General features: G+C 40.5%; 1 protein-coding gene across 2 annotated transcripts; it reads left to right on the forward strand.

Annotated features, from left to right (window-relative positions):
• On the forward strand, window positions 1-24,230 carry rpa1 (replication protein A1). 2 transcript variants are annotated; one of them, XM_018748187.2, is made up of 17 exons: window positions 1-212; window positions 936-983; window positions 1,377-1,455; window positions 1,859-1,967; window positions 2,075-2,163; window positions 2,260-2,331; window positions 3,249-3,357; window positions 3,679-3,781; window positions 3,872-3,940; window positions 4,388-4,604; window positions 10,202-10,338; window positions 11,932-12,080; window positions 17,218-17,350; window positions 19,405-19,581; window positions 20,829-20,936; window positions 21,231-21,317; window positions 23,595-24,230. In XM_018748187.2, exons 1-17 carry the CDS (start codon window positions 30-32, stop codon window positions 23,697-23,699), a joined length of 1,974 nt encoding a protein of 657 aa, XP_018603703.2. In that variant the 5' UTR covers window positions 1-29; the 3' UTR covers window positions 23,700-24,230. The 2 variants fall into 2 exon arrangements, with proteins under 2 accessions (XP_018603703.2, XP_018603704.2); XM_018748188.2 differs by having other exon boundaries at window positions 3-212; window positions 4,388-4,580.
• Window positions 24,231-24,343: the final 113 nt, after the last annotated feature.

The raw sequence follows: 24,343 nt of genomic DNA on the forward strand, positions 1-24,343 counted from the left end.
ATTGGCGGACTTGAAGGTTTGACGCGTTGATGTCACGGAAGTTGTTTCCCCGCGTCCGCGAGGAAGAAAATTTGGCGCCAGACGTGGAGCGGAAAGGACTAGGAAGAGCGCGCGCAGCCAAGCGAGAGAGAAAGCAAGTCGGTTGTTCTGTTGCGTCCCATCATCTGTACACCAAGAAGATGACCACGAAGCTCACAGAGGGGGCCATCGAGGTATCCGCACGCCTACGTTAACATGGCTGCGGGTTGTGCCTTAGCGGTAGCATGCCATGTGTGTTGATGGTCTGTGGCGACATTTTAAGTTAGTTAGCTAGCTAGCGATTAGCCACTAGCAGCTCCGTGGAGTTAACTTACTAAGACGTAATATGTAGCGATAATATTATTATAAGGAGATTTGTGTCTCAATCCAGTCTGTTATTAATTTGTGTTGTCATTGCTGACTAGTAGCTCCTAGCTCTTCTTTAGCTGCAGTGAGTCAGTGGCGATGCGATGCGATGGCGCTACTCTGTATTGAACCCGGATCATTGCAGGCCTGGACTGGAGACATGTGGCTCAGCCTAAGGAGTCTATGCAGAGCCCACGAATCGAATGCAGAAAACTTAAACTTTAAGTTTAAACACAACAGCATCCAGACGAGTAACCGCCTTTCACACGATTAATGCAAATTTAATTACACTTATGGCTTATTTATTATGCGCAACAATAATTGCGTACACAGGTATTGGTCTAATTCAGTAAGACTAGTGCCTAGAGTTTCAGTAAGGTACTACAAGTGTGACATTGTGGAGACCTTCAGATTACAAGCCAAGGCAATATAGTGATAGGAACTACAGTACCTGGAGCCCCCAGTCAGGCCCTTGGATCTGTTATAGTCTCAGGTCAGGATCCTGATCTCTTTGATGTGAGATGATGTTTGGATCATGTTCTTTTTTCCAGGCTCTGACCAAGGGCAACACAGTGAACAATGCAGTGCTCCAGGTTGTGGTGAGTTCAGTCCCATTGTTCCCAACTCACTTGGGATGGACTGCTTGGATTTGTTGCCACTTTTTGTTACTGCACTTAATGTAATTGACCAAAATAACACAACTTTGTGTCAGTTTTGTGGAACGTGATGCTTTGAGTTTTGGTTGTTTTCTAGAAATATGAACCAAAGTCTTTCTCTCTTGATGTAACGCACCCATTGTATCTTTCTTTGGGATGTATGTTGCTTTGCAGAAAAGCGTCTGTTAAATGAATACATGTAAATGTAGAACAGTTCTCTCTGTCTTTTGAAATAGTCTTGTTCCCTTCAGCCAACACAAAGCAGTAAAGTGTTGATGTTTCTTGTTGTACAAGTTGTATTAGTGCGACTGAGTGCTGTTTCTGTTTTACATCCAGAACATACGTAAAATTGAAAGTGGCAGTGGGCCAGCCCGATTTCGTCTAATGATGAGTGATGGCCTGCATACAATGTCTGGTAAGTACTACTTTGCAGTTCTTACAAAAAAAACAGCTTGTCTGCAGTCAGTTGTATGTAGGTTTTAAAGAAAAAAAAAAGAGAGAACTTCCTATCATTTTTACATACAGCAATTTGTGTTATGAATTATAACTGGTGCTATTGGACTAATTAACTATACTTTCTGAATTGAGAGTCAACATATCAATCTCTGTGCAGGTGTAATGCACTTCTATTCTTTTATGTTACTAAGCATATGTTAAATGTGTAATAAATAATAAATCTAAATTTAGACATGTATATTGCATCAAATTGTTTGGTTGGTGGGGCTGGTACAGGAAAGGGGATATATATACATTATATATAATATATATATCCCTCTCCCCCCATTGTCAGTTTGTGTTGACAAGTCTCTCCTATGCAGCTTTCATGCTGTCCACTCAGCTGAATCCAATGGCTGAGCAGAATTTGGTGGCACCCAACTGTGTATGCCTCATAAAAAAGAATGTGACGAATGTCCTGAAGGATGGGAGGTGTGTTTCATGTAATTTCCTCTAAACTATTCTGAAAGGCATTTGTAAATCCATTAATTCAGTTCTGATAATTGTTTTTTCCATCTGTTTATCATTGTGTGTCCTAGACGTGTCGTAATCATCCTGGACATGGAGGTCTTGAGACCAGCTGAGGAGGTTCCTGGAAAGATTGGCGATCCCACACCATATGTAGAAGGTGAGTTATGTGATAGGGTTTTTTTGTTGTTGTTTTATTTTTTTGGATGAGATACATGTAGGCAGCCATTAATGTCTCCTTACCTCTGCACTACAGGTCAGACAAAGGTGGCTCCAGCCCCCCCCAGTGCTCCATCTCGTACTCTGCAGCCACAGAATGGACACAGTAGTGAGTAGCTTGAGAGTTTGCATGGTTTTATGCCTAGATGGGTCTTTGTGGAGTCTGTTGTGGCAAACAGAACCAGCAAGTATTGTTTCCAAATGTTCTCTGGTTGCAACTCTTTGTCTGCCTTCTGTACAATGTACAGTACCTTAGATAAGCTGTAAAATCATCCTAGTTCTTCCAGTGGTTATTTCACTTTTTGGGACTTGGCAGCAGATGGCAGCATATCTGCAACGTGGAGCGTGGACTTCTGTCACACATGATTACAGTGCGTTAGCTTTTCCGGCAGGTTTTCACGAGGCTAGAATGCTAGTCTGCTCTGGGTGTTGGATCGGTCCCATCAGTGCCGTTACTGGACTGCCTCTCCTGACACATGTCAAAGGTGGAGCTTAATTGCTAGAAGTGCAGTGTTTGCCAAACTGTGAGGGCTTAAGCAGGTGCTTTGAACGCTAATCAGCAGTGTGAGAGACTGTCAAATGAAATGGTAGCTGTGGTTTAAAGAAACTGAAAGAGCGTTTGTCAGGTGGCTCTAGTGTCCTTGAATTCATCTTTTTTTTCCCCGCTGTCAGTAGAATATGTTAGTCTTGTTAATTTCTCCAGAACCCAGGTTTCTCTGTTATGTCTGCAGTTTGAAAATGGTGTATCTTTTTTGCTCTGTTTTAAAGGACTTACTCAGTTTGCTTCCATTTTAAACTAGAATCTTTTAACTCCGTGTATGATTGATTTAAAACAATGCCACTCGTAATTTGGTATACGGGATCCAGATGTTAAATGGCCCCTTTCTGTTTTCTATCTGACTGTCTTAGTTAATTTAAAACAGATGACCTTCTTAAAGGAGCTGTAAGTAGAATGTCTTTTTTTTTTTTTTTTTAAAATGTTCTCATCATTAATAATTTTTCCATTTCACTTTCACCCCTCACTAGTACCTGTGAGTAAGGGGCCCAGTCGAGACTTTGCAAAGAAGGCCCCATCAACCCCCGGGGGTTCATCCAAGGTCGTCCCCATCGCCAGCCTCAACCCCTACCAGTCCAAGTAAGTGTCACTAAAAACATGTTTTAGAAACTGGTGGGACTTTTTTTTTTTTTTTTTGAGTTAAATTGTATTCACATGGGCAGGAGAGTTTACCCTTTAGCTCCTTATGCTGTTTTTATTAATTTGTCAATCAAAATCTTGAGTAGATTGCAAGTTATAACAAATAATTTACTAGTTTAGTGGATATCAGTGGTAAAGGTAGTTTGAACTGAGCCAGAAGTATTATACTGCCTGTCTGCTCTTGCGAGGTGTCATAACCAGAAAGAGTGTCAAGAAGGATAAAAGTTTTAACTTTATGGTGGTGCTTTCCTTCGATGCTAGGTGGACCGTCCGTGCACGTGTCACCAACAAGAGTGGTATCCGTACTTGGAGTAACTCTCGCGGTGATGGCAAGCTCTTCTCTATGGAGATTGTAGATGAGAGTGTGAGTCTGCTTGATTGTTACTCCTATGCGTTTGTGCCTTTGGTACCTTGTAGTTTGTAATTCAACATTTACTTTCACGTTTAAATTCAGGGAGAGATAAGAGTGACTGGTTTTAACCAGGAAGTGGACAAATTCTTCAGCCTCATTGAGCCTGGTAAGGTGAGTTGTACACCTGTAGTCCAATGTACTTCATATTTACATTTCTCCTTACTAGCCACCTGAAATTTTGTCAGTTACATCATGCTCCTGCTTTGTGACACTGTCTACAGTAAACACTTTTGTGTAACAGTTTCTTAACTCAGACATGTGTATAACCACAAATCTTTACACTTCAGTCCCCAGGGTTGCAACTGCTTCATTGCTTCCATCCCCCTGTATTGTGACTTTGTATGCCTTGCAGTTTGCACAGTAATAATGAAATCTCTGGGATTCCAAAGGCATGAACTGAAAAGACTAATTTGCATTGAAAATTAGCAGTTGTTATTTTGTTAGGAATTAGTTTGTTGCTCAGTCCACATCATTCTGGTATAATAATGTAAACATAGTCCACTTGAATCTTTCACTCTTCTTGTTGAATGTGATAATTCCCATCCATGTTTTCTCTAGGTGTACTACATCTCCAAGGGTACCTTGAAGATTGCTAACAAGCAGTACACATCTCTGAAGAATGATTATGAAATGACCCTCAATGGTGAATCCACCATCATCCCTTGTGAGGACACTCAGGACGTACCCATGGTGCAGTGCAACTTTGTGTCCATCAGTGACCTCGAGACACGTGACAAAGATGCCATAGTGGGTGAGGCTTCTCATTTTTTGCTAGGTAATGGCTCTGGTAAGCATAATTAGTGGGGAGATGGATGTTCTGGTCACTAAGAAGACTGGAGTAATTACTCTGAATATTGATAGAATCAAGATAACGATAGTGATGAGCATTGTAATGGCCTCTGTCATGGATTAGCTCACATCAGTGTCATACTGGAGAGCACTGAACTGTGTCCTGCACAGTGACATGTTGAAGTGGATGTGACATACCAAAGGCTAGTAAAATGAGTCCCAGTAAAGTAAATTCTCAAACTCCCTGTGGTCCAGAGTCCTTAAGGACAGACCATTCCTGAATCAGAAATTACAAACAACCCCATGCTGCTAAGTTGTTACAGTTCCTAAATTGAAATTGCAGCAGTTTCTTTCCAGTTCCTTCCCTTATTCCACCCCTGTGACACGTATATTGACATGTGTTCTAGATTTCTTGTCTGCCCAGTTTTTCTTCCTGCTGGTATTTTTTTAAAAACCAACACAGATAGGATTGTTTGCGTGCACCAATAGGACCCCTGGACATATTACGCACTTAAAAGTTCTACACATTGAGAACAAAAATCCCTCCACACTAGCAAATCTATCTGCCTGAGGTGCTCCAGACCAGAACTGCAGCTTGTATTTTTGATGTTCACTTGTACGTAGTAGCTTTTTTTGCCCTGGATTTTTTTCATATGAATATTTAACACGTTTTGAGTCCTACTGAGGACTGAGTGCTGAATGCAGATGACTGTGCAGCATACAAGGAAATTAATCATTTTTAAGGCTTTAAATCTTTTATGCAAAATTGGGCAAAACCACATTGCCAGTATTTAGTTTTTTCTTTTGGATATAATTGGACACTCCTTTGTCCTTACTCTTGAATGGAGTCCAGGGCATGTACCAGCAAATTTAAAACATCAGGCAAGTGAAATTTTGAAGTAACTTTGGTTTTGTTTGAATTTATAAAGAAATGCTGCCATGGTATTAATCTGAATGCGGAGGTATGTAGTGTGTCTGTATATATAAATTCATTAACAGCTGCTTGTCCAGTTCAGGATTTTAGAGGTGTTGAGCCTATCCTAGAAGCATAGGGCATGAAGCAGGATGGACCCTGAGAATCTCACACATTCATTGATACAGACATGCATACTCACACTAGGAGCAATTTAGTTACCAGTTCATCTGAAATGTCTTTGAACTGTTTTGTAAGAAACAAAAGTATATTGAGGAAATTAATACAAAGAGAGAACATGAAAACGCCACACAGACTGAACAGGAGTTAAGATGCCAGTGCAACATGCTGCACCACTGTGCCTCCCAGGATATACAGTCATCCTGTAACATGTCCTCATTCGAGTTATGGATATTTGGCTTTACCAGGAGTTGTATGTAATGCTCCTACATCAACTTTTCTTTGTATTCGTTAGGACTGAATGTGGATTTCACATACCTCTCAAACAGCGAAGCAGCACAAGACATTTAAATTTCTTAATTTCGCAGACCATTTCCTGGAAAGAAATATTTAGTATTATATACGATAGAGCCGTGTGTCAAGCGCTGTAAGTCACCTTGGATAAAGGAATTTGCTGATGAGTATTTAGCAAATGTTTTTGTCTAAGGTGACTTGCAGTGCTTGATACATGGCTCTACCGGTATAAATGGGTGAAGGACTAGGAAGCTTAGTGTAGCATAACAGACACGTGCATACAGGGCAGCTCAGTGTTCCCTACTGCTACCCTGATCAGGACAAGCAGTTATTGAAAATGGATAAGTGAAGAGTTCCTGTTTTGGCTGTCAGACATAGATTAATCAAATATTAGAACTACTTGTTTAATGATAGTTGTTTTTTTTTTTTTTTTTTTTTTTTTTTTTTAAATCCTTTGAAAAGTAAATGTGCACGGTTTGATATCAAAGAATTTTCTTCTGCAAAAAACTATTTTCAGGCTGCTCGTCATCAGATCTTTGTTTTAAACTTTTGAGAAACACTGTTCCAATGTAATTTACCACTTGTTCTTTGAGGATCATAAATAATTCTTAATAGTATAGAAATGGTAGGCATTGCTTGTAGAAGTCAAAGACTACATAAATGAAAACTATTTTGACTTGCATTGTCAATTTTAAGTTTTGTTGTATTTAGTTCCCGTTTTAAAAATATATTTAATAGTTTCTGTTTAATATGTAGTTAATCTCGTTCTTCAACTTGATGTCTCTTTGATCAAAACACCACATGGTTTCTACAAAGAGGAGCGATCAATTTATTCATGGTGCCCTTGACCTCTCCTGATATACTGAAAATATATGTAATGTATAAGAACACTAATCTCTATAGGTGCAATTGCTCATTCTTTTTGAGGGACACATCATTGTCATTTTTAGGTCCTTAGACATTTTCAGCAAGTTGCTTCTTTTCACATGCACAGCTGCAGTTTAAAATGCACAGAAAAATGTAAACTTAATATAAGTTTTTCAGCGTGAGGTGATGATACACAGCTAGTCAGTCTGTTCACTTTCAGCCACTTTTGATAGCCTTGGCTAGAGGATACAGTTATCACCCTGCCCTGTTAGAAAGTGTCCTCAACAGAAATGAAAAGGGCAGCAGCTAACGGGTCTTGTCAGAAAAATGTATATTTACGTTTTTTTCTGGAAACATTAGTCAGTGGAAGTAGTAAGAGTACTACAAAAAGGAACATGTCGTCTTGGCCATTATCAGAACAAGCATTTCATTTATAGGCTGTTGATAGGATGTTGGTGGTACACTATTGCTGACCTGCAGGGTTATAAGAAATATGATTATTTAGCAGTTTCCTTAGTCCAGTAGAGGTGCTTTGTAACCAGGCAAGGTCTGATATGGTACATTAAAGATGCAAAGGTTGCCTAAAATTAAACACCTAATTAAAATGAACCTTAAAGCTGTGGAGTACAGGGTAATTAACCAAGAAAAACCTTTCATAATCAAAATTATTCAAATCAGATCATAGCTCAACAGCAGTAGAATACAGTAAACAAATTAAGCAGCAACCTATCATAATCAAAAATCCTAATTGATGTATCAGTGCAGTATACTTTAATCATAATAGTTAATTAAATATTGCTGTAATAAAAAACAACACAAACAAATGGTCGTATAGATACACACGCTAAACATTTACCAACTAAATAATTTGCAAAGTAGCTCTCACCAGCTAAATATTTAACTTTCACAGTTTAAAGTATGTATCTATCATATGGATTTGTTCAGAGAAGTCACAGTTTCATGCAAATGAGTTGTCTGTTTCATCAGCACCACTTCTGGGCAATTCTTCAAACCTTTTCTGAAGTGTCAAAGTCTTTAAGCCATTATTTCTTGTAAAACCAATGACGATAAATGTTAGAATTACTAAATGTGATAAAAAGCGATACTAAAGCAAAATATTAAGGTAAATGGCATATGCAAGGTAAATATATCACTCGAAATTCTCTTGCTCCTGGTGGCTTCTGTTCAGTGTGCAATACCTTGTTGACAAGTTGAAGTACGGATGTGCTTCTAGGTTCCACTGCTGCAATTGGCATAAACTTGTTTGGTTCTCTGTATGAAGAAAAGAACATGAATGATATCTAATGGATTTTCTTTGATTTGACTGGATGAATTGCCAAACAAAAAGTTGTTGCTTCAGCAGTTTGAATATCATTTTCTTTGTCCAAGTTTTTTTTGTTCTTTCTTTGCGTTCATTTTCTGCCTCATTCTGCTTCAGGGGAAAAACATGATTTTACAGGGTTTTTTTAAAAAAAAAAAAATTATATATATATATATATCTGGCTTTAATTTGGCATAAATGGTAATATGTGTGGATGAACCGTTCTTACTGGTATGTGTCCAAATATCTTTTCAGTAGGATTTTCTGGTTACTACTACTGGTCACATAGTGAGAGCTCTAACCAGGTTGGGAGCTGTGTAAATAAGCAATAATTTACATCCATTTCTGAAATGTTATGGCTTTGCTCTTGGCAGATTAGGATCTGGTAAGAATGAAACTCTGTCCTGAGCCAGAAGGCTCCTTGTGGCTGAGATTGAACATTAGTAAGGTTATTTGATAACCTTAATTTTGAGTTGTAATTTTTGTAAATGGTTTTCACCAACTTCATAGTTTTTGTTTCATGCTTAAGTGTATATGTATGTGTGCGTATGTACAGGCGGTCCCCAATTTACGATGGTTCGACTTGCAATTTTTTTTCGACTTTGCGATGGTGAGCTTGCAGTAGACATTCAGTAGAAACTACTTAGAATTTTGACTTTTTTTTTTTTTCTGGGGCAAGCAATACTCGGAGTGATACTCTCTCGCAATGCTGGACAGCAGTCCGCATTTTCCATTCTGTCACGCAGAGGTATGTATTAAATGCATCTTTGACTTAGGATATTTTCAACTTATGATGGGTTTTGTGGAATGCAACCCCATCATAAATTGGGGACCACCTGCATGTATGTTTGTGTGTGTATATATGGGTTTCTGTGGTCAGTAAATTATTTTTTCTGTATTGTAACTTCTAAAACTGTATTTAATAGTGTGTGTAAATGATTTGACAATATTTTGTTACATATTGTTGTTCCCCGAGCGTTTAAGTAATTTTTAGGCCTTACCCTGCAGTGCAACGTACCAGTGATGTCAGCTGTCATCAGATGGTAATGTTTCAGACCAAGAGAGTCTTAACCTTCGCTGACGTGTTACTTGCATCTTAATGACAAACGATGGCCGTGATGAGCTTGACAGTGTTAGTTTGTGTGTCATTTTGACGTGAACGCGCAAGGACAGGTTTACCCGTGGAAGACCATGTTTACGTGACCAATTTGGGAATTTCACAGTCCTTTGCGCTTGGCCTAGAGTGACATGCAGGCCTTTGTTCCTTCAGAGGGGCTGAACCTTCACTTAACTTCAGTCCTGGAGATGCAAATGACGTGACGGCTGCAAACCCCTAATAGCTTAAGTTAAGATTTGATTTAGGGAAGCATAATGAGGTACAGTCCGTGACTGTTTTGCAGTCATTGTGCCCCTGTCAGAAGGTTATTCCCACCTCGGTTCATTCCTGACCCTAGCCTACCTTGGCATCGCCCTGCCTGGTGGCACTGTGGATACTTGGACAGTGTCTGCTGTCCCTTGCTCAACAGAGAAGCTCCAGTGGTGAGATGAGGTTAGAATGCCACTATTAATTAATGAGTCACTGGTGTTTCATTAATGGGGAAAAAACAAGAAATGAAACATGTCATTAGGAAACAACGTTATAATGGTTAATCAAAGTGTATTTGTCAGGTTGTCTCCATGGGGCAACAATGTGTTCATTTTTTTGTTAATGTGTGCAGTGAACGTCTATTTCCCACATATCAGAAAAGTGGTAACAATGTTGCTGTATAGGTGATGGGCTCCATTTTTGGTTACTTTATAAATGCATTATTCCATCATTGCAACCAGGTGTCTTTTTCTCCTCTTAATCTGCAAATTGAACAAGTCTATGATGAGTGTGTATATGCTGAGCTGTTGGCTGTTACCAGTACTGAGGTTTCTGGGTAAGGCTTGCAGTCAGTGGAAGTGGGTGTGTCATGCTCACTGTGTGCTTTTCCTAATTCTGAATAAATGTGTGTCTTCTTTACAGATGTGATTGGTGTCTGTCGGAGTGTAGAGGATATCACTCGCATCACAACCAAGTCCAGCCGTGAGGTCTCCAAACGCACTCTCAGCCTGATGGACATGTCTGGAAAAGTTATCACAGTCACTCTATGGGGCGAAGAGGTAAAATGTGCAATACTGAGGGTTCTGGTCACAAAGTGGTAGCTTTGTAATGAGGAAGATGTCCTGGAGTAGGTTGTCATAATGAATAAAAGCTTAATGAATAAAAACTTAATCTTGCGATTTAGTTGCAGGTTAAGGTCTGTAAAAACATCAGATAAAGCTGAAATTGAAAAAAGTGCAATAAGACTGATTTATTCTGTTTCCACCAACAACTTATACAGTGCAAGCTTTGTGCGTTCCTCTTTGTCAGAAATTTATTTTATTAACATGAAGCAACATTAACCACATCCTCTTATTAAAAATGCCATGTCTTTATACACTGAGCCGGTACTATTCCTCCATCAGACAACAAAGTGGGATAGGGAAAGGAGGCTGAGTTGCAGTATATTGTAGGATTGCATGGGGAGAGCCAGTTATTTTGCCTTTAATGGTAAATGGTAATGTTAAACTTTAATAAACACCTATGTTACTGGATTATGCATTTATCATTGTCAAGGATTGTGTACTGTGCATAATTGTATGTGCTATACTTTTATATGACTGGCAGCACAGTAGGTTTGTTTACATCAGCACCGCCACAAACAAGTGAGTAACATGTTTCACTACGATGTCGCTAGTAAAGAATTTTTCAGCTTCATTATCTTACGGGACCACCATCGTATACGTGGTCAGTCATTAAGCAAAACGTTAAATGGCACATGACTGCATGTGGTTCATTTAAGTTTTCTGTCAAAGCATAATGGTAGATGTTTAAGTGTATTTATTCTGTTTATTTGCTGGGTAGTATATTTAAAAGCTGTAATACATTTAAAAAAAAAAAAAAAATGCAGTCCACAAAATTGGTCTGCGATGGTACCTGCTCTTACTCCCCATTCTCCTCCCCCACAGTGTCAGTTGAATTTATATTCTGCGTGAGTGTGTTGCTGTTCATAATGGTGGGAATTCAGATAATTTTTCACTCTGGAAAAGAAGTTTTAGGGGGGTGAAAATACAATTAAAAATTAATAAACAGAAATGTTTATATCTTCAAACCTTTGTAGCACAAATGCTTGTAACAGGAGGTACAAGTGTATAAGCCAACCACCATCTCTAACATCAAGGCCCTGGTAGCTGCAGAGTCCTTTATTTATAATAAAAAAAAAAAAAAAAAAAAAACCCGCTTAATTGAAAAGTTTATTTGAATTCGTGCTAGTCTGATATGTCCCCTGTGAGGGTCTGTGGAGCTGGCAGCAGAGTGCTTCATGAAAGCTGCTGATGTGGTTAAAGGAATAAGAGTGCTTGTGTGACTGATGAGGGTGGGGGGTGGAAGCGCTTACACTGCGCAGGGTCAATGCGTAGACTCCTGCCATCCCTCTTACTCTGCCAAGCCACTGAATCCTGTCTCCTTCCGTCTGTCTGCCAGACAGCCCCTTATCTTCAGGGACTTGCTTCAGTCGACAGGAAGTACAATTCAGAAGCAACAAACCTGATAACGTCTAGGCGTGGACATTTACTCCTTTCTCAGCTGTAATTTTTTATTAGCATTATATAACTTGTGTATATATTTATATATTTTTAATTTGTCTGTTTTATGCATATTGTACCTGTGTCCAGGCGGAGAAATTTGACGGCACGGGGCAGCCCATCATGGCAATCAAAGGAGCACGGCTTTCTGACTTCGGGGGACGCTCTCTTTCCGCTCTCTTCAGCAGCACTGTGATGATTAACCCTGACATCCCTGAGGCCTACAAGCTGAGAGGATGGTCAGTTTGTGTGTTGTCTTCAAATGAGTACCCCCCCTCCCCTATTCATACAGCTAAATAGGTGTTTTGTTTTTCTGTCTCCCTGTGTGGTTGATATATAGAAATTGACTTCGGTCAGTTTTGTGATTTGCACTTTGGTAGCCTGTCTTAACAGTCTACTATGCTACTTGTAAGTAGGCTAGTAGTGCTCTCGTGTGCGATGTTTTCAAAGTGACGCAGTAATCTAGGGACACTGGATTTTGGCATGAGACTTTCATATGGATCTTTCTGCACTTAGGGGTGAGAGGATCTGAAAGACCTGAGAGTATGAATTTTAAATAAGGGCCTTGGATGTGTCTGAGAGGATGCATGTTCCTGCTTACATTAACCAGATTGCTTCCATTAGGGAAGGCAAAGGACCTCCTTCTGCAGGTTGTTATATAAATGCAAATCATGGTATACTCTGGCATAGATTTTTAATTTATTCCATAGGTGGCCCCCATTAGAGGGTTGTGGTGGGGGCTTTCTTTCCTGCATGTATAAAACGAAAACACTGTTGAGGACTGCGCCAAACATTCAAATCATTGTGATGAATTGGACGCAATGCTCAATTCTACCCCGAGAAGTGGTCAGCGAGGATTGGTGACAAGGACAGGTTGTCCGATGTCCCGTGACTGCTGGTAATTCAACCCAGTGTGAGGTGTATAATCGCCAGCAGTCTGGTTCATGTGCCTCTGAGTGCACAGTGCAGTTGACATGGAGCATCCAAAACCTGTTCTTTCCTTTTGAAAACCTTTTATTGGTAGCTCTTACTAAGGAAACAGTAGCAATGAGTCATGCTTTCATCTGTGCCTTCTGTTGTTCATTACCTAAGTGATGTTATTCACACTATTTAAGACTGAAAATAAACGGGCAGCTTTTCCTCATGTTTAAATAGGTGAGTCAATTTTGAAGTATTCAGTTCATGTTACCTCCAGGCCTGGCAGTAGGTAGCCTAGTTGTTAAGGGCTGCACTTAGAACATAGCTGTCTTTTCTGTCCACTCTACTCTTGGGTGGCTTTGTATTTCTTCCTGCTTTTGTTGATTTGTTGTGGCAAAGGGGGGGAGGGGGTGGTCTACAAAAGTTCCATAAGCTCAAGGGGATGAAACATTTTCCACACGTATTTTACCTGTCTGTTTTTTGCTATTAAGTATGGACCATAGCTGGAAGTGCTGGGAGATCCATTGTTAATGGGGAATGGGGAAAATTAATATCAGGGTGCCTGGGCCTTCTTATCTCTCGTCTTCTAAAAATAGCATAATACACGTGAGGCTCTGTACTGTGAAATACCTGACTTGGTTGGTGTTTACCTGCAAGATTGTTATGCCTGTATCACAGAGTCCCAGCAGGAGGCTTGTCGTCTAAGAGGAGGCTGCGTGTGGTGTTGCTGCCATCAGCTGAATTAGAAGTTCCACTCATGGCTGCTTAGAATTAGACTGCTGTCGTGCTACCGAGCTGCCTGTAGGTACAAGTTAGTTCCCAGGGGAGGCACTTAAAATCTTTGGGAACACAATTCACCTCCAGTGAGGCAGCTCTCCACTGTGTTTAGTTGCTTTTTTATTTCTGCATCATGCATTGACAGGGAGGTTAAGGGGCAGTGCTTCATTAGCACTGGTGGATCTTAAAGACCTGTTCCTCCTGTCTTGGTGCTGTGTGGGGTCAGAGCCAAGTGCCCCAGGTGTCCAGCTGACATATGCCACTCTGAAATACTACCAAAAACTGGAGGTAAATGTGGCAGATAAACCTGTAGATTTTTTTTTTTTTTTTTTAAACTACCAAGGGCAAATAAAGCTTCTTTTTGTCCAAGATGTCTCTGATGAGTTGAAACTAAAGACAAATTTAAATTTTGTTGCACAGCAGATAATTTTGACCAGAGCTGCTTATGTTTAGTTGTAATAGATTTTTTTTTTTCTTTTTTTTCTTTTTAAGATGAGTGTTTTGAGGCAATTGGGATTAAGTGCCTTGTGCAGTGTTACTTCATGAATTTGAAGTTGGACTACCAACAATGTAGTAGTAGTTTTAAGGAAATGAGAAGACTGGTCCCCAACCGATTGCTTTTGGGAGTAGTTTATAGCCTGATTTTGAATTATTTTGGGGCACATATCACTGCCGTGTGTGATTGCTTTTTTCTAAATTGTTTTGTTGATGAAACTCGTAGTAGATACACCTAAATGTGGACAGGCACCATGACCTTGTCATTTGACTTAATCGCCAAGGGTATTTTATTTTAGTAGTTCTTCACTTCTCTTGTCTGAATCTAAATGCATTCTCTGGGGGATTTGGGCTCAATTGCTGTGTGAGCATCAAATGGGATGTTCCAATTCTGTTTGCACTCAGTCAAAAAGGCCCTTATGGCTTCTTTAATCTTGGCCTAATTAGTCACCAGGCAACTAAGCTTTGTATTTCTTCAGAAACATAAAAAATACAGCTCTGTATGAAGAATCTGAGTTCACTGTCTCTTCCTGTGCTTTTATTTTTATCCATTTTTCATCTTTAAAGGAGCATTATGTTTGCCACTGGGTAGTCCTGGCCTTTTTAAACACTAATTTCAAAGAGCTTAAAGAAAAACACTTGTTTTTTTGTTGCTTGTATAGACAGTCAAATTTTTGCAATGATATCCAAGCATATCGTTTCCCAGATGTGTTGCATAATTTAGATGCTGGATTAATTAATGTTCTCTTTACGGCTAAAGTAACTCTGTTCCAGTCTTACTGTTGCAAAAAGGTTCCCTGCTATGAATACTGAATAACCTTAAAATCTTGGTAGCATCTGCAGTATCAATCTCCCACTGAACAAGGTCACAGAAGCACCTGAATCTACTTTGCCCGTTCTTTCTACCTTCAAGAGTCATTTTAGTGTTTGCTTTTTTGAGTAAATGTTTATTTAATAGCCAAAGTCCAGAACCTTGCAATGAATGAATAATTTTTTTACATTTACAGTTGTGTAGGCTCATCAGTGTCCTTGTGTGTGGCGATGCGTTTGTGTTCGCATATTCTCTAACAGATGAGCATATGCACCTGTCCATTACTTGTTGTTATCCATTTTGTGATCACAAACTCCACCTCATACAGTTTATCCTTTCCCCTGACCCATCTATGTGCTTTGTGGCTTGCTTGTTCACTGTTATCCACCTCCACTTTCTGAATTGTCTGTATATTCATCTTTCCAAATATCCTTTTAATATAGGCGTATCATTTAGGGAGTTTTATTTAGCAGTCTCCCAGCTGAAGTAATAAATAGGACGTTTGTATATTTGAGGTGATGGTTTTTTTTTTTTTGTGTGTTAAACTGCCCTGTGAGTACATGACCATCAGAGCAATGAAGTAGTGGCTTTACTTTTTCTGGTTGTGAGTCATGGTGGTCCCATGAAAAACTCTACTGTAGCATTGCTGTTTTGACCTTGGACTTAACATCAACCCTGAACTGCTAAGCGATTTTATCCAAAGCTGCTGTGTCTCTACCCATTTGTAGAACCATTGATGGCCTTTTTAAATACCGACTCAGGTACTTTTTTCAAGGGCACAGTAACAATTAGCAGCTTGAACCTATAACCTCAGTAACAAGTGCATTTTCCTTATTGTAATGAATGTTTTTCAAAACTGATATCAAAATAGTTTTCCTTACTCCTGTAGAAAGCCAGCATGCTCACAGATTCTTAATATACTGTATGTATACGTAGTCTTGCTGTTAAGCTCTGCCTTGGAAGTTCGGTGGCTTTTCAGTCCTGAAGTGTATGTGTTCTTTCCCTGTCTATCCCTAGAAGGACACTCCTGTACATGTTCTCTCCCATCTCCCCCGCACACTTTTCTTTTTTTTTTTGGTCTCTTGCTCGCTCCATTTTTGCCATTCTCCTGGCCCTCAGTGTTTTAATTAAAATAGCCCTGGAGTATTCTTTTGTCGTCATAAATTTGTAGGGTGGGGTATTCCTGAGATAGAACCTAAACCATTTAGTGTTAAACAACTAGGTTGAAAAGGATCAATATTAATAATTTGACCTGAAACCCAGGTTCCCTTAGTGCAGAGGACAAGGTTTATCCTTTTTCCTAGGCTTTTGTATTTTATATGTGGCCCTAGGCAGAACTATTTGTATATGTTGAATGGTCTGGAAAGGGGGGCGAGCTGTGGTGGAGAATTAGGCTCATTTTTCAGTTTGGAGGTAAGAATTGGCAGTGGCCCCACTGACTGGGCCACACAAGTGCTATTAATCGGGAGATTTTCAATTAGTCATGGCTCCCAGAACAAGCACTGCTTTCCATGTTTACTGCCCCACCTCCAGAACAGCATGACAGCCTTCAGGCAAATAGATTAGTAAGCTCTATTGATCTCTGTACCCCCTCCCTCTTCCATGCATGTGTGTACCATTTCATCATGACTGGTTTTGTTTTTCCTTTTAGTTATACCCACCTTCCCCCACAAATGCACGTATGCACGTGTGCGTGCGTGCGCGCGCGCGCACGTATGCACGTGTGCGTGCGTGCGCGCGCGCGCACGTATGCACGTGTGCGTGCGTGCGCGCGCGCGCACACACACACACACACACACACACACACACACACACACACACACACACACACACACACACACACACACACACACACACACACACACCCTCACCCTCTTTCTGCCCAGTGCTTTCAGTGGAAATACATTCAGGTTTCTGCTTCGCAGCCCTGACCCCATCAAGCTCAGCCACCTTTGTGCTGTGAATTCATTTAACAGTCCAGGCCTGAGTTATGCTTTTAGGCCTGTGTTTTCCCTGTCATTATTTCTGACATGTTCTCAGCTTAAGTGCTGACTCCTGGACCACTTCTTAATATGAGACCATGTGTCATTGGTGCTGATCCTCCCCCCTTCTGTTGAGTGTTTGCTTAGTTATCAGTGTTAATGTCTAAGCCTTGATCCTCTGCAACCTGTACTTGGCAACTGGCTGCACATAAGGAATATTTTATAGCACCCTTAACAGACTTAATTTGTTGTTCTTTTTAAAGGATCTCTTTCTCTGGGGAAGAAGTGCAAATCTGTTGCCCTGAACCCACCTCTGGTCACTAAGCTACATGCAGACCTAATGACCGAAAAGACTAGCTCATACACACTGTTTCCTTTTGTCCCCATTTGCAGGTATGACAAAGAGGGCCATGCACTGGATGGGCAGTCTATGACAGAGCTGAAGTCAGGGGGTGGTGGAGGGGTGAACACCAACTGGAAAACCCTGATGGATGTCAAGATGGAGCACCTGGGGCATGGTGACAAGGTGGGGGGTGCTGGCCGTTCATACATGGCAAGCTGTGCAACCTGCCAACCCAAATGCTTGCCAGTGACATTTGTTACCAGGGAAACGTGCCCTTGCTGTGTTTCCATTCTGGATGGAGTGTGCTGATACACATGTTTTCTAAGACTGTGCCTGCAGCTGTTCATATACTGTCTCCAAGCAGTCCAATAGGGGCTGCACTGATGGTTCTCAGTATGCACTTGAGTCTTAATTGAATATGCAGGTGTATGAGGTGGAGTGTGCATGCAGAGCTCGTTTGGGGAGACAGTGTTCAGAGATGGCTGATCTTGTCATGCTCATTGTGAACAAAATACTCCCTCTGCACCCTTTTACTGTCTCAGACTGTAAGCTGTAGTATAAGGTATAATATCTCTGGTAGATTGTGGAGATTAGTGGTGCTGATTTATTGAACTTCATTAAATGTTGGCTGTCAGGTAAGCATTGCTGCCTAGGAGTGCATTGTTAACCTCTAGTATGAGGCCTTTTATGTATAGCTAATCCACATAGCAATGGGAATATAAGATTTATGGTGGGCTACTTTGGCTGCAGTATTCATGTTAATGCAAGTGATTCTGTATTGTGTAATTTCAGTTATGCGTGTTTTGGCTTTCAGTTCCTTCCTTGTGCTCCATTTTCTAATTTTTATATACATTTTTGTTAGAGATGTGAAAGATTGGGTAAGGTGTTGGACTGGAGAGTAGGAGCATTTAGCATTAATGTGGGGAACAGCACTGATGACAGAACTGCAAGGTTTTGAGGGGTGAAAAGATGTTAAAGGAAACATTCTAGAGCCTGAGTTACAAATCTGAGGGGAAAGAGGAGAATATGCCTTTTTCCCTTCCTGTGCTGTCTGCTTAGAGGAGAAGTTATGCTTGGAACCAAGGAAACTAACTACACTTCCCTTTTTCTTCAGTTGGGGTCAGAATCCCCATCACTTGATGCAGCATACCATTTGAAGCTGGTGTTAAGTTACTTCCCGTTTTGGTTTACTGAAGCTTTAATTACTGCTCTTTGCAAAAAGGCTGCACGGGATGCTTGGTATTGGTCAAATAGAATTGCTGTTGTTTTGACGGAAGAGTTCCACTTGTTGAATGTGAAAGACATCCATCTCATTATTGAAATAGTTAATTTTTCATTGTCAGGGTTTAATTGCTGTTGACTTCCTATATTGTACCATAACATTTGACAGAGGTAGGCTTACAGTGGGAAATTATAGAAATGCATTCAATTTTTGTTTCTGAGGAAATGTAAAGAGACTGCTGGAGTGTTCCATCTGTGGATTTGAAACATGCACTTGCAGAATTCTTATCTGGAGGCTTCACTTCAGCCTCATTGGGATATCTTGATTAAATGCATTTGTTAATCCTACTGTACAGCTCATCTATTCAAAATTCTTTCTGTTAGGGTGTCTCACAAATTGTTGAATATCGTCTCCCGGGATATATTTTCACATTGGTCTGTTTTCACAAAACCACAGTGGGTTTAAGTCCTTGAACTTGGACCTGCACAGCCCTTGAATCTCCTACCCACCACCACCACATATACAACATTACCTACTAGTACCTGCCTACCTACCTACCTACTACTATGACTGGTATACCTCAGTTTAGTATTGTTGCCAGCTTATTTAGCGTACACTAACCCCTTTTTACCCACATCCCTTTTGCATGCATTTATGCTTCTCTTAAGTCTATGAAAGTTCTTGGTTCTCCTCAGTTCCATCAGTGCCACTCTGGCTGCTTTTAAATTTACTAAAATGTAAAATGTTTAATCTCCTGCAATGCAGTTTTCCAGTTTGGTGATATTCTGCCCTGACTTTTCAAATTCTATTTCATTTCAAGTGTTTTTAAATTGTATTTTTATTTTTTATTTTTTTTTCCTCCTGTGACCACATTCCTAACTTTTTCAGGTCTTGAATGATGACTTCTTGTTTCATTGTTTTCTGATAACTGAAGACAGTAGCACACACATTCATCCATCTTCTGTGTGCCTCCCACTCCCTTCTGCATCCCCCCGATCTTCTCCCGCCACCTTAGGCTGATTACTTCAGCTGTGTGGCCACTATTGTCTACCTGAAGAAGGAGAACTCTCTCTATCAGGCCTGCCCTTCCCAGGACTGCAACAAGAAGGTGGTGGACCAGCACAATGGCATGTTCCGCTGTGAGAAGTGTGACAAGGAGTTTCCCAACTTTAAGTACCGTCTCATCCTGTCTGTGAGTGAGCTGTGCCTTCCCACTTTCTGTACCTCTTTCTCTGTTGCAGATCCTTCCCATTCTTACAGTGGCTGAACAGGCACTTAGCTGTTCTTAACCACCTTCTGTCTTCCTGCCCTCATTTATTTTTTACCAAATTGGTTTGTTATCCTAATCAGTGCTTTCGTTTTGGTCTTGCCACTAGTCGTAAATGTTTGTCTTTTTTCAAAATGTTTATTTTTGTTGTAACATTTTTAAATCAGAGCTGTATTTTGCTAATTGGTCCCCCCCCCCCCCCCCATCTTTACCATTGTGCATCTTGGAGATTTGTGGCAATACAGGGAAATGAGGTTTTTTTTTTTTTTTTCTTTTCTCCCCCCCCCTTCCTTTTGCTTTTCCTGTTGTATGCAGGCAGAATTAATTTTTTTTTTTTTTCTTTTTATTTTTTTTTTTTAAAAAGATAAATGGCTGCATTTGCATATTAAAACTCATTTAGTCAGCAACCAGTGTCTTGGAGCCAGACACTGGAAATAAACCTCTCTCCTTTTGGACCAGTCTCCAGATAGCATATTGCAGCTCTTCACAGCCATAAGCCTGGTTGTGTGGGTTACTGCCACGTTGCAGATGCCAAGCTGTACAGTTGCCATTATGGCAGCTATTTTAGGCAGTTGAAGGGGCTTGGCTCAGCACTGTTATATAGGGTTACTGCCCTGCAATTCCTACTACAGGTAGTCCCTGACTTACAGTGGTGTTACGTTGCGTGAAACCCGTCGTAAGTCAAAAATATCGTAGGTTGAAAATGGATTTAATACACCTAATGCACACCTCTGCATGACAGACTGGGAGACGTGGATCATTGCTGCTGCCCTGCATTGCGAGAGAGTATCTCACCGCATAGCGCTTGCCTGGGACAAAATCAAAATTCAAAGTTTGAAGTACAGTTTCTCCTGAATGTTTATTGCCAGCTCACCATCGTAAAGTCGAAAAAATCACAAGCCGAACTATCATAAGTCGAGGACCACCTGTATTTTAATTAGCAGTTTCATACCAGGCCATATGGATTTATAAATACAATTAAGTATATTACACAATTATTAAATTGTTTGTCTTGTGAGGAATCAAGACCTCCTAAGAATGTCTGTAACACCACTGATTTGCAGTTTATACACTTTGACAGTACTATAGTTACCTTCCTCTCACAATTTAATTGGAACCACTATTTACTTTTTGCTGAATTTGGGATTATTCTCTTCCCGATCTTTTGCCAGGCCAATATTGCAGACTTTGGGGATAACCAGTGGGTGACCTGCTTCCAGGAGAGTGCAGAGACCATTCTGGGCCAGAACGCAGCCTACTTGGGTCAGCTTAAGGACTCGGTGAGTCTGTGGTGCTAGATGCAGTGAAGTCTTGCTTTTTCGCTGCTCAGGACCAAAGCTGCATAACTGCTTTTATGGGGCAGCATGTAAGAATGTAAGAACTTTATATGTATGTATGGGTACTGATTATGATGGTAAAATGATGTTAATGGGCTTGAGTGACTGCTGAACATCTTTTAGATCCCTGGGTTTGAAATGTTGAACTGGAATGTACTGTAAATAGTACAGTTAAGTGCTGCTTACTTATCTTACATTCTTCACCTTAATTGTTAAACCAGTGTCTCTCTTTTGCAGAATGAGGCGGCCTTTGAAGAGGTCTTCCAACAGGCCAACTTTAAAACATACATATTTCGCAATAGAGTCAAGTTGGAGACTTACAATGTAAGGGTAAAACACAGTTGAACTGATTTGAATTTTTTGTACCTGACATTTTATGTGTAAGGAAAAGTTAAGTTGTACTTCTTGGAAGTTTAATCCCCCCCCCCACTCATTCACAGACTGACTTGCCTCAAAGGGGGGGGGGGAATTTGTTGCATTGTTACATTATTGCTGTCTTTCCTGAGACCTGAACAATCTATTGTTCCAAGGTCCATGACAGTTTAAGGTCTGCATGGACATGGACAAACTCCAATAGCAATAAGAAAAATACAGTGCAGAGTAATGAAAATTTTGAAGTAGGTGGAGTGAGATGCAGTTTCCCCTAGAAGCATATAATTTGGAATGTAAATTATTGCAGTTTTGCAAGTGGTACTGTGCATCTTTTTTCCCCACACTTAATGTTCATTATACAGTACGTATTCTCCAGCACAGTGACTTTCCTTTCAGTCAGCAAACAGTTGTGCAGTTTTCTGGACTGTTGCTCAGATTTTAGGTCCCAGTATGAAAAGCTGCACTGGGTTGTGATAGTTGCTGATGGGCAAAACCTCTTTGTTTTTCCTTCAGTCACCATGCATATGTTTTTTCTTTTTTAAGAAAAGTTCAATTTTTGTAAAAGATGCTTTACCTAATTTTCCATATTTATTGAATTAAATGCTAGTCATCTTTAACCAAATTATTCCTTTGTTCTGTATCTGTAGTAGCTGATTATCTTCTTGCTACTTTGTGGAGCCCCATGTAACTAGCCTGATGTTGTTCTGCTGACCCAAACACTGTTTTCTTGTGCTTTACATCTGAGTTGATTGAATGAAGAGAAGCATGTAGGAGGGGGTAATGTAAAGGGCATTTTGTGGGTGGTACTGAGCAAAAACAGTCTGACTTGCATATTCATTGGGTTCCATTGATTGCTGCCAGCATTGTAGCTTGTCAGGAATTTTCTGGACTGCTGTTCAGTAGAATTAGATATTATAGCTAATGGGTAAGTGTGTCTTGGGTGCTTTTATTAGTGTTGTTGAACGAAATGCTTTAGGACAAAACTGGCAATCATTAGAAAAACTAGATGTGACATTGAGCAGCAATTCATCCCCCGGGCGTACGGCTGGAGGGGGAGGGGACACACCCAGGATGGGACACCAATCTGCCGCAAGGCACAACTCGAACCCCAGATCCACTGGAGAGCAGGACCTGGTTCAATCCACTGCGCCACCATGCCCCAACATCCCTCCCACCCCCACCCCCACCCCCATCTATTTCTTAAGCACTTATATTGCTAAGGGACTTGTGGTCATGTGTTCTCCATCAGCTACTTTGGGCTAGACTAGTTAGGTGGATCTGCAGCTTGGAGGGAACAACTGCTCCCATTGATTCGTACATTGATGGTGTTGTTTCTGTGAAATGTCACCGTCACAGCAGGGACCTGGTATTCACTGCTGCTGACATTGCGATAAGTGCATAACTGAAGTGAGGCTCTACTGTGTACTGCATCACAGAGGACTCCTCTCCTTCATTAGGGAAGGTGCATGTCCATCCATGGAGGTGGGGCTTTGTGAACCTTTGCCTTTAATGCTGAACTTTCAGTTTTAGCGCAGCCACATCTTACGATTAACTCCCTCTCTGACCCCCAAATCTGTGTCATCCTGTTTTGTGGCACAAGTGTCTGGAGGAGAAAGAAAGCCACACTGAAGCTGAAGCCATTAAAGGCTTTCATCTTTGCCCTGTCCCCCAGCTTTGCTCCCACAAGCTTGAGTAGAAAAAGCCTGGAAGTGTGTTGGATGAGAGTCAAGTTTCTTCCAGTGCACCACATTAAATGGAGCCCACCCCTCATTGACCTGGATGCCAGTGAGCTGGTGATGTATGAGTGCAGAGTAGTCAGTGAAATGAAGCTTGTGTTTGTACCTCACCAGGTAACCAAGCGTAAAATAAACGTCTGCTTGTTGCTGCAAGACAACGCACACCTATCTGGGGACTTTAAAAATGATACCGTTTGCAATTAATCAGGTCCTCTATTGGTATAATTTATATGCTGTTTTGAAATCTGCTGTTCTTATGACTTGTCTAATGGCTGTTAAGTTTTATGCCACCATTTACCTTGCCACATTTTGTTGTAATACTTTCAAGCAGCACTCATTTATAGTTACACATTTTTAGTCAGTGTAGGTAGTCAAGCTTTTAAAAGGTGCAGTGGCATTTTCTGTCAGCTGAACTGGTGAGCTGGATTTTTTACATTTTCTCATTTATTTATTTTTTTTAAATGCAAAGTAACTGTCTTGTTGGGCTTTGCAGGACGAGTCAAGAATTAAGGCAACGGTGATGGACGTCAAGCCTGTGGATCACAAGGAGTACAGCAAGAGACTCATCATGAACATCAGGAAGTTGTCTGCGCAGTAGGAGTGGCCCCCTCTGCTGTTATTTTAGCGTGGGGGTGGAACAGCAATCAAGCTAATTTTTTTCTTTTCTTTTTTTTTTTTTTCCTGAACTTGTTCTAAACAACCTCTGTCATTCATATAATACATATATTTTGTCTGCTTATGTTCTGTATGTTAACTATATTTTTGGCTGAACTCCACACTCTTTAGGAACCCATTTCCAGCCGTGGTGTACTGGTTGGTCAAATAGTGTGGATTTGTAACAAATTAGAAGTAAGGAGTGAGATATGTGATAAGGGGTGGTGAGGGTGCCTGTGCATTCTTTTATGCTTAAATGAATGCAAGGAGTGTTGTGCATTTTGTTTGTATCCATAGCACTCTGACACCTCCCTGCTTCCCCATAACTGCCTCGGTCATAACATCATATACCGTATTATGTTTTTCCTTTCACCTTTTAGGCAAGTGTTGTATTTATGTAGATAAATTTTTCCAGCCATTTTTTTGTTATCTTGCAATTTTTGTTGGTCTGGTTATGAAAATAAAGCTCTCATTAGGGGGATGGTTGTCTTCCTGATATTTCTTTGCTATATTTTTGGATGGGTGGAGTTTATTTTGGAGGTATTGTCAGAATATTGGTATCAATAAATCAATGAGGAGAGCTTTCAG

This window comes from Scleropages formosus, chromosome 10, assembly GCF_900964775.1.
Source record: "Scleropages formosus chromosome 10, fSclFor1.1, whole genome shotgun sequence".
NCBI lineage: Eukaryota > Metazoa > Chordata > Actinopteri > Osteoglossiformes > Osteoglossidae > Scleropages > Scleropages formosus.

Bases quoted from the DNA above. Each gene is read 5' to 3' on its own strand.
- rpa1 (XM_018748187.2), top strand. From the start codon at position 30: ATGTCACGGAAGTTGTTTCCCCGCGTCCGCGAGGAAGAAAATTTGGCG. The intron at 2,332-3,248 runs GTGAGTAGCTTG...ACCCCTCACTAG, and splicing joins GCCACAGAATGGACACAGTA to TACCTGTGAGTAAGGGGCCC. The intron at 3,358-3,678 runs GTAAGTGTCACT...CTTCGATGCTAG, and splicing joins CTCAACCCCTACCAGTCCAA to GTGGACCGTCCGTGCACGTG.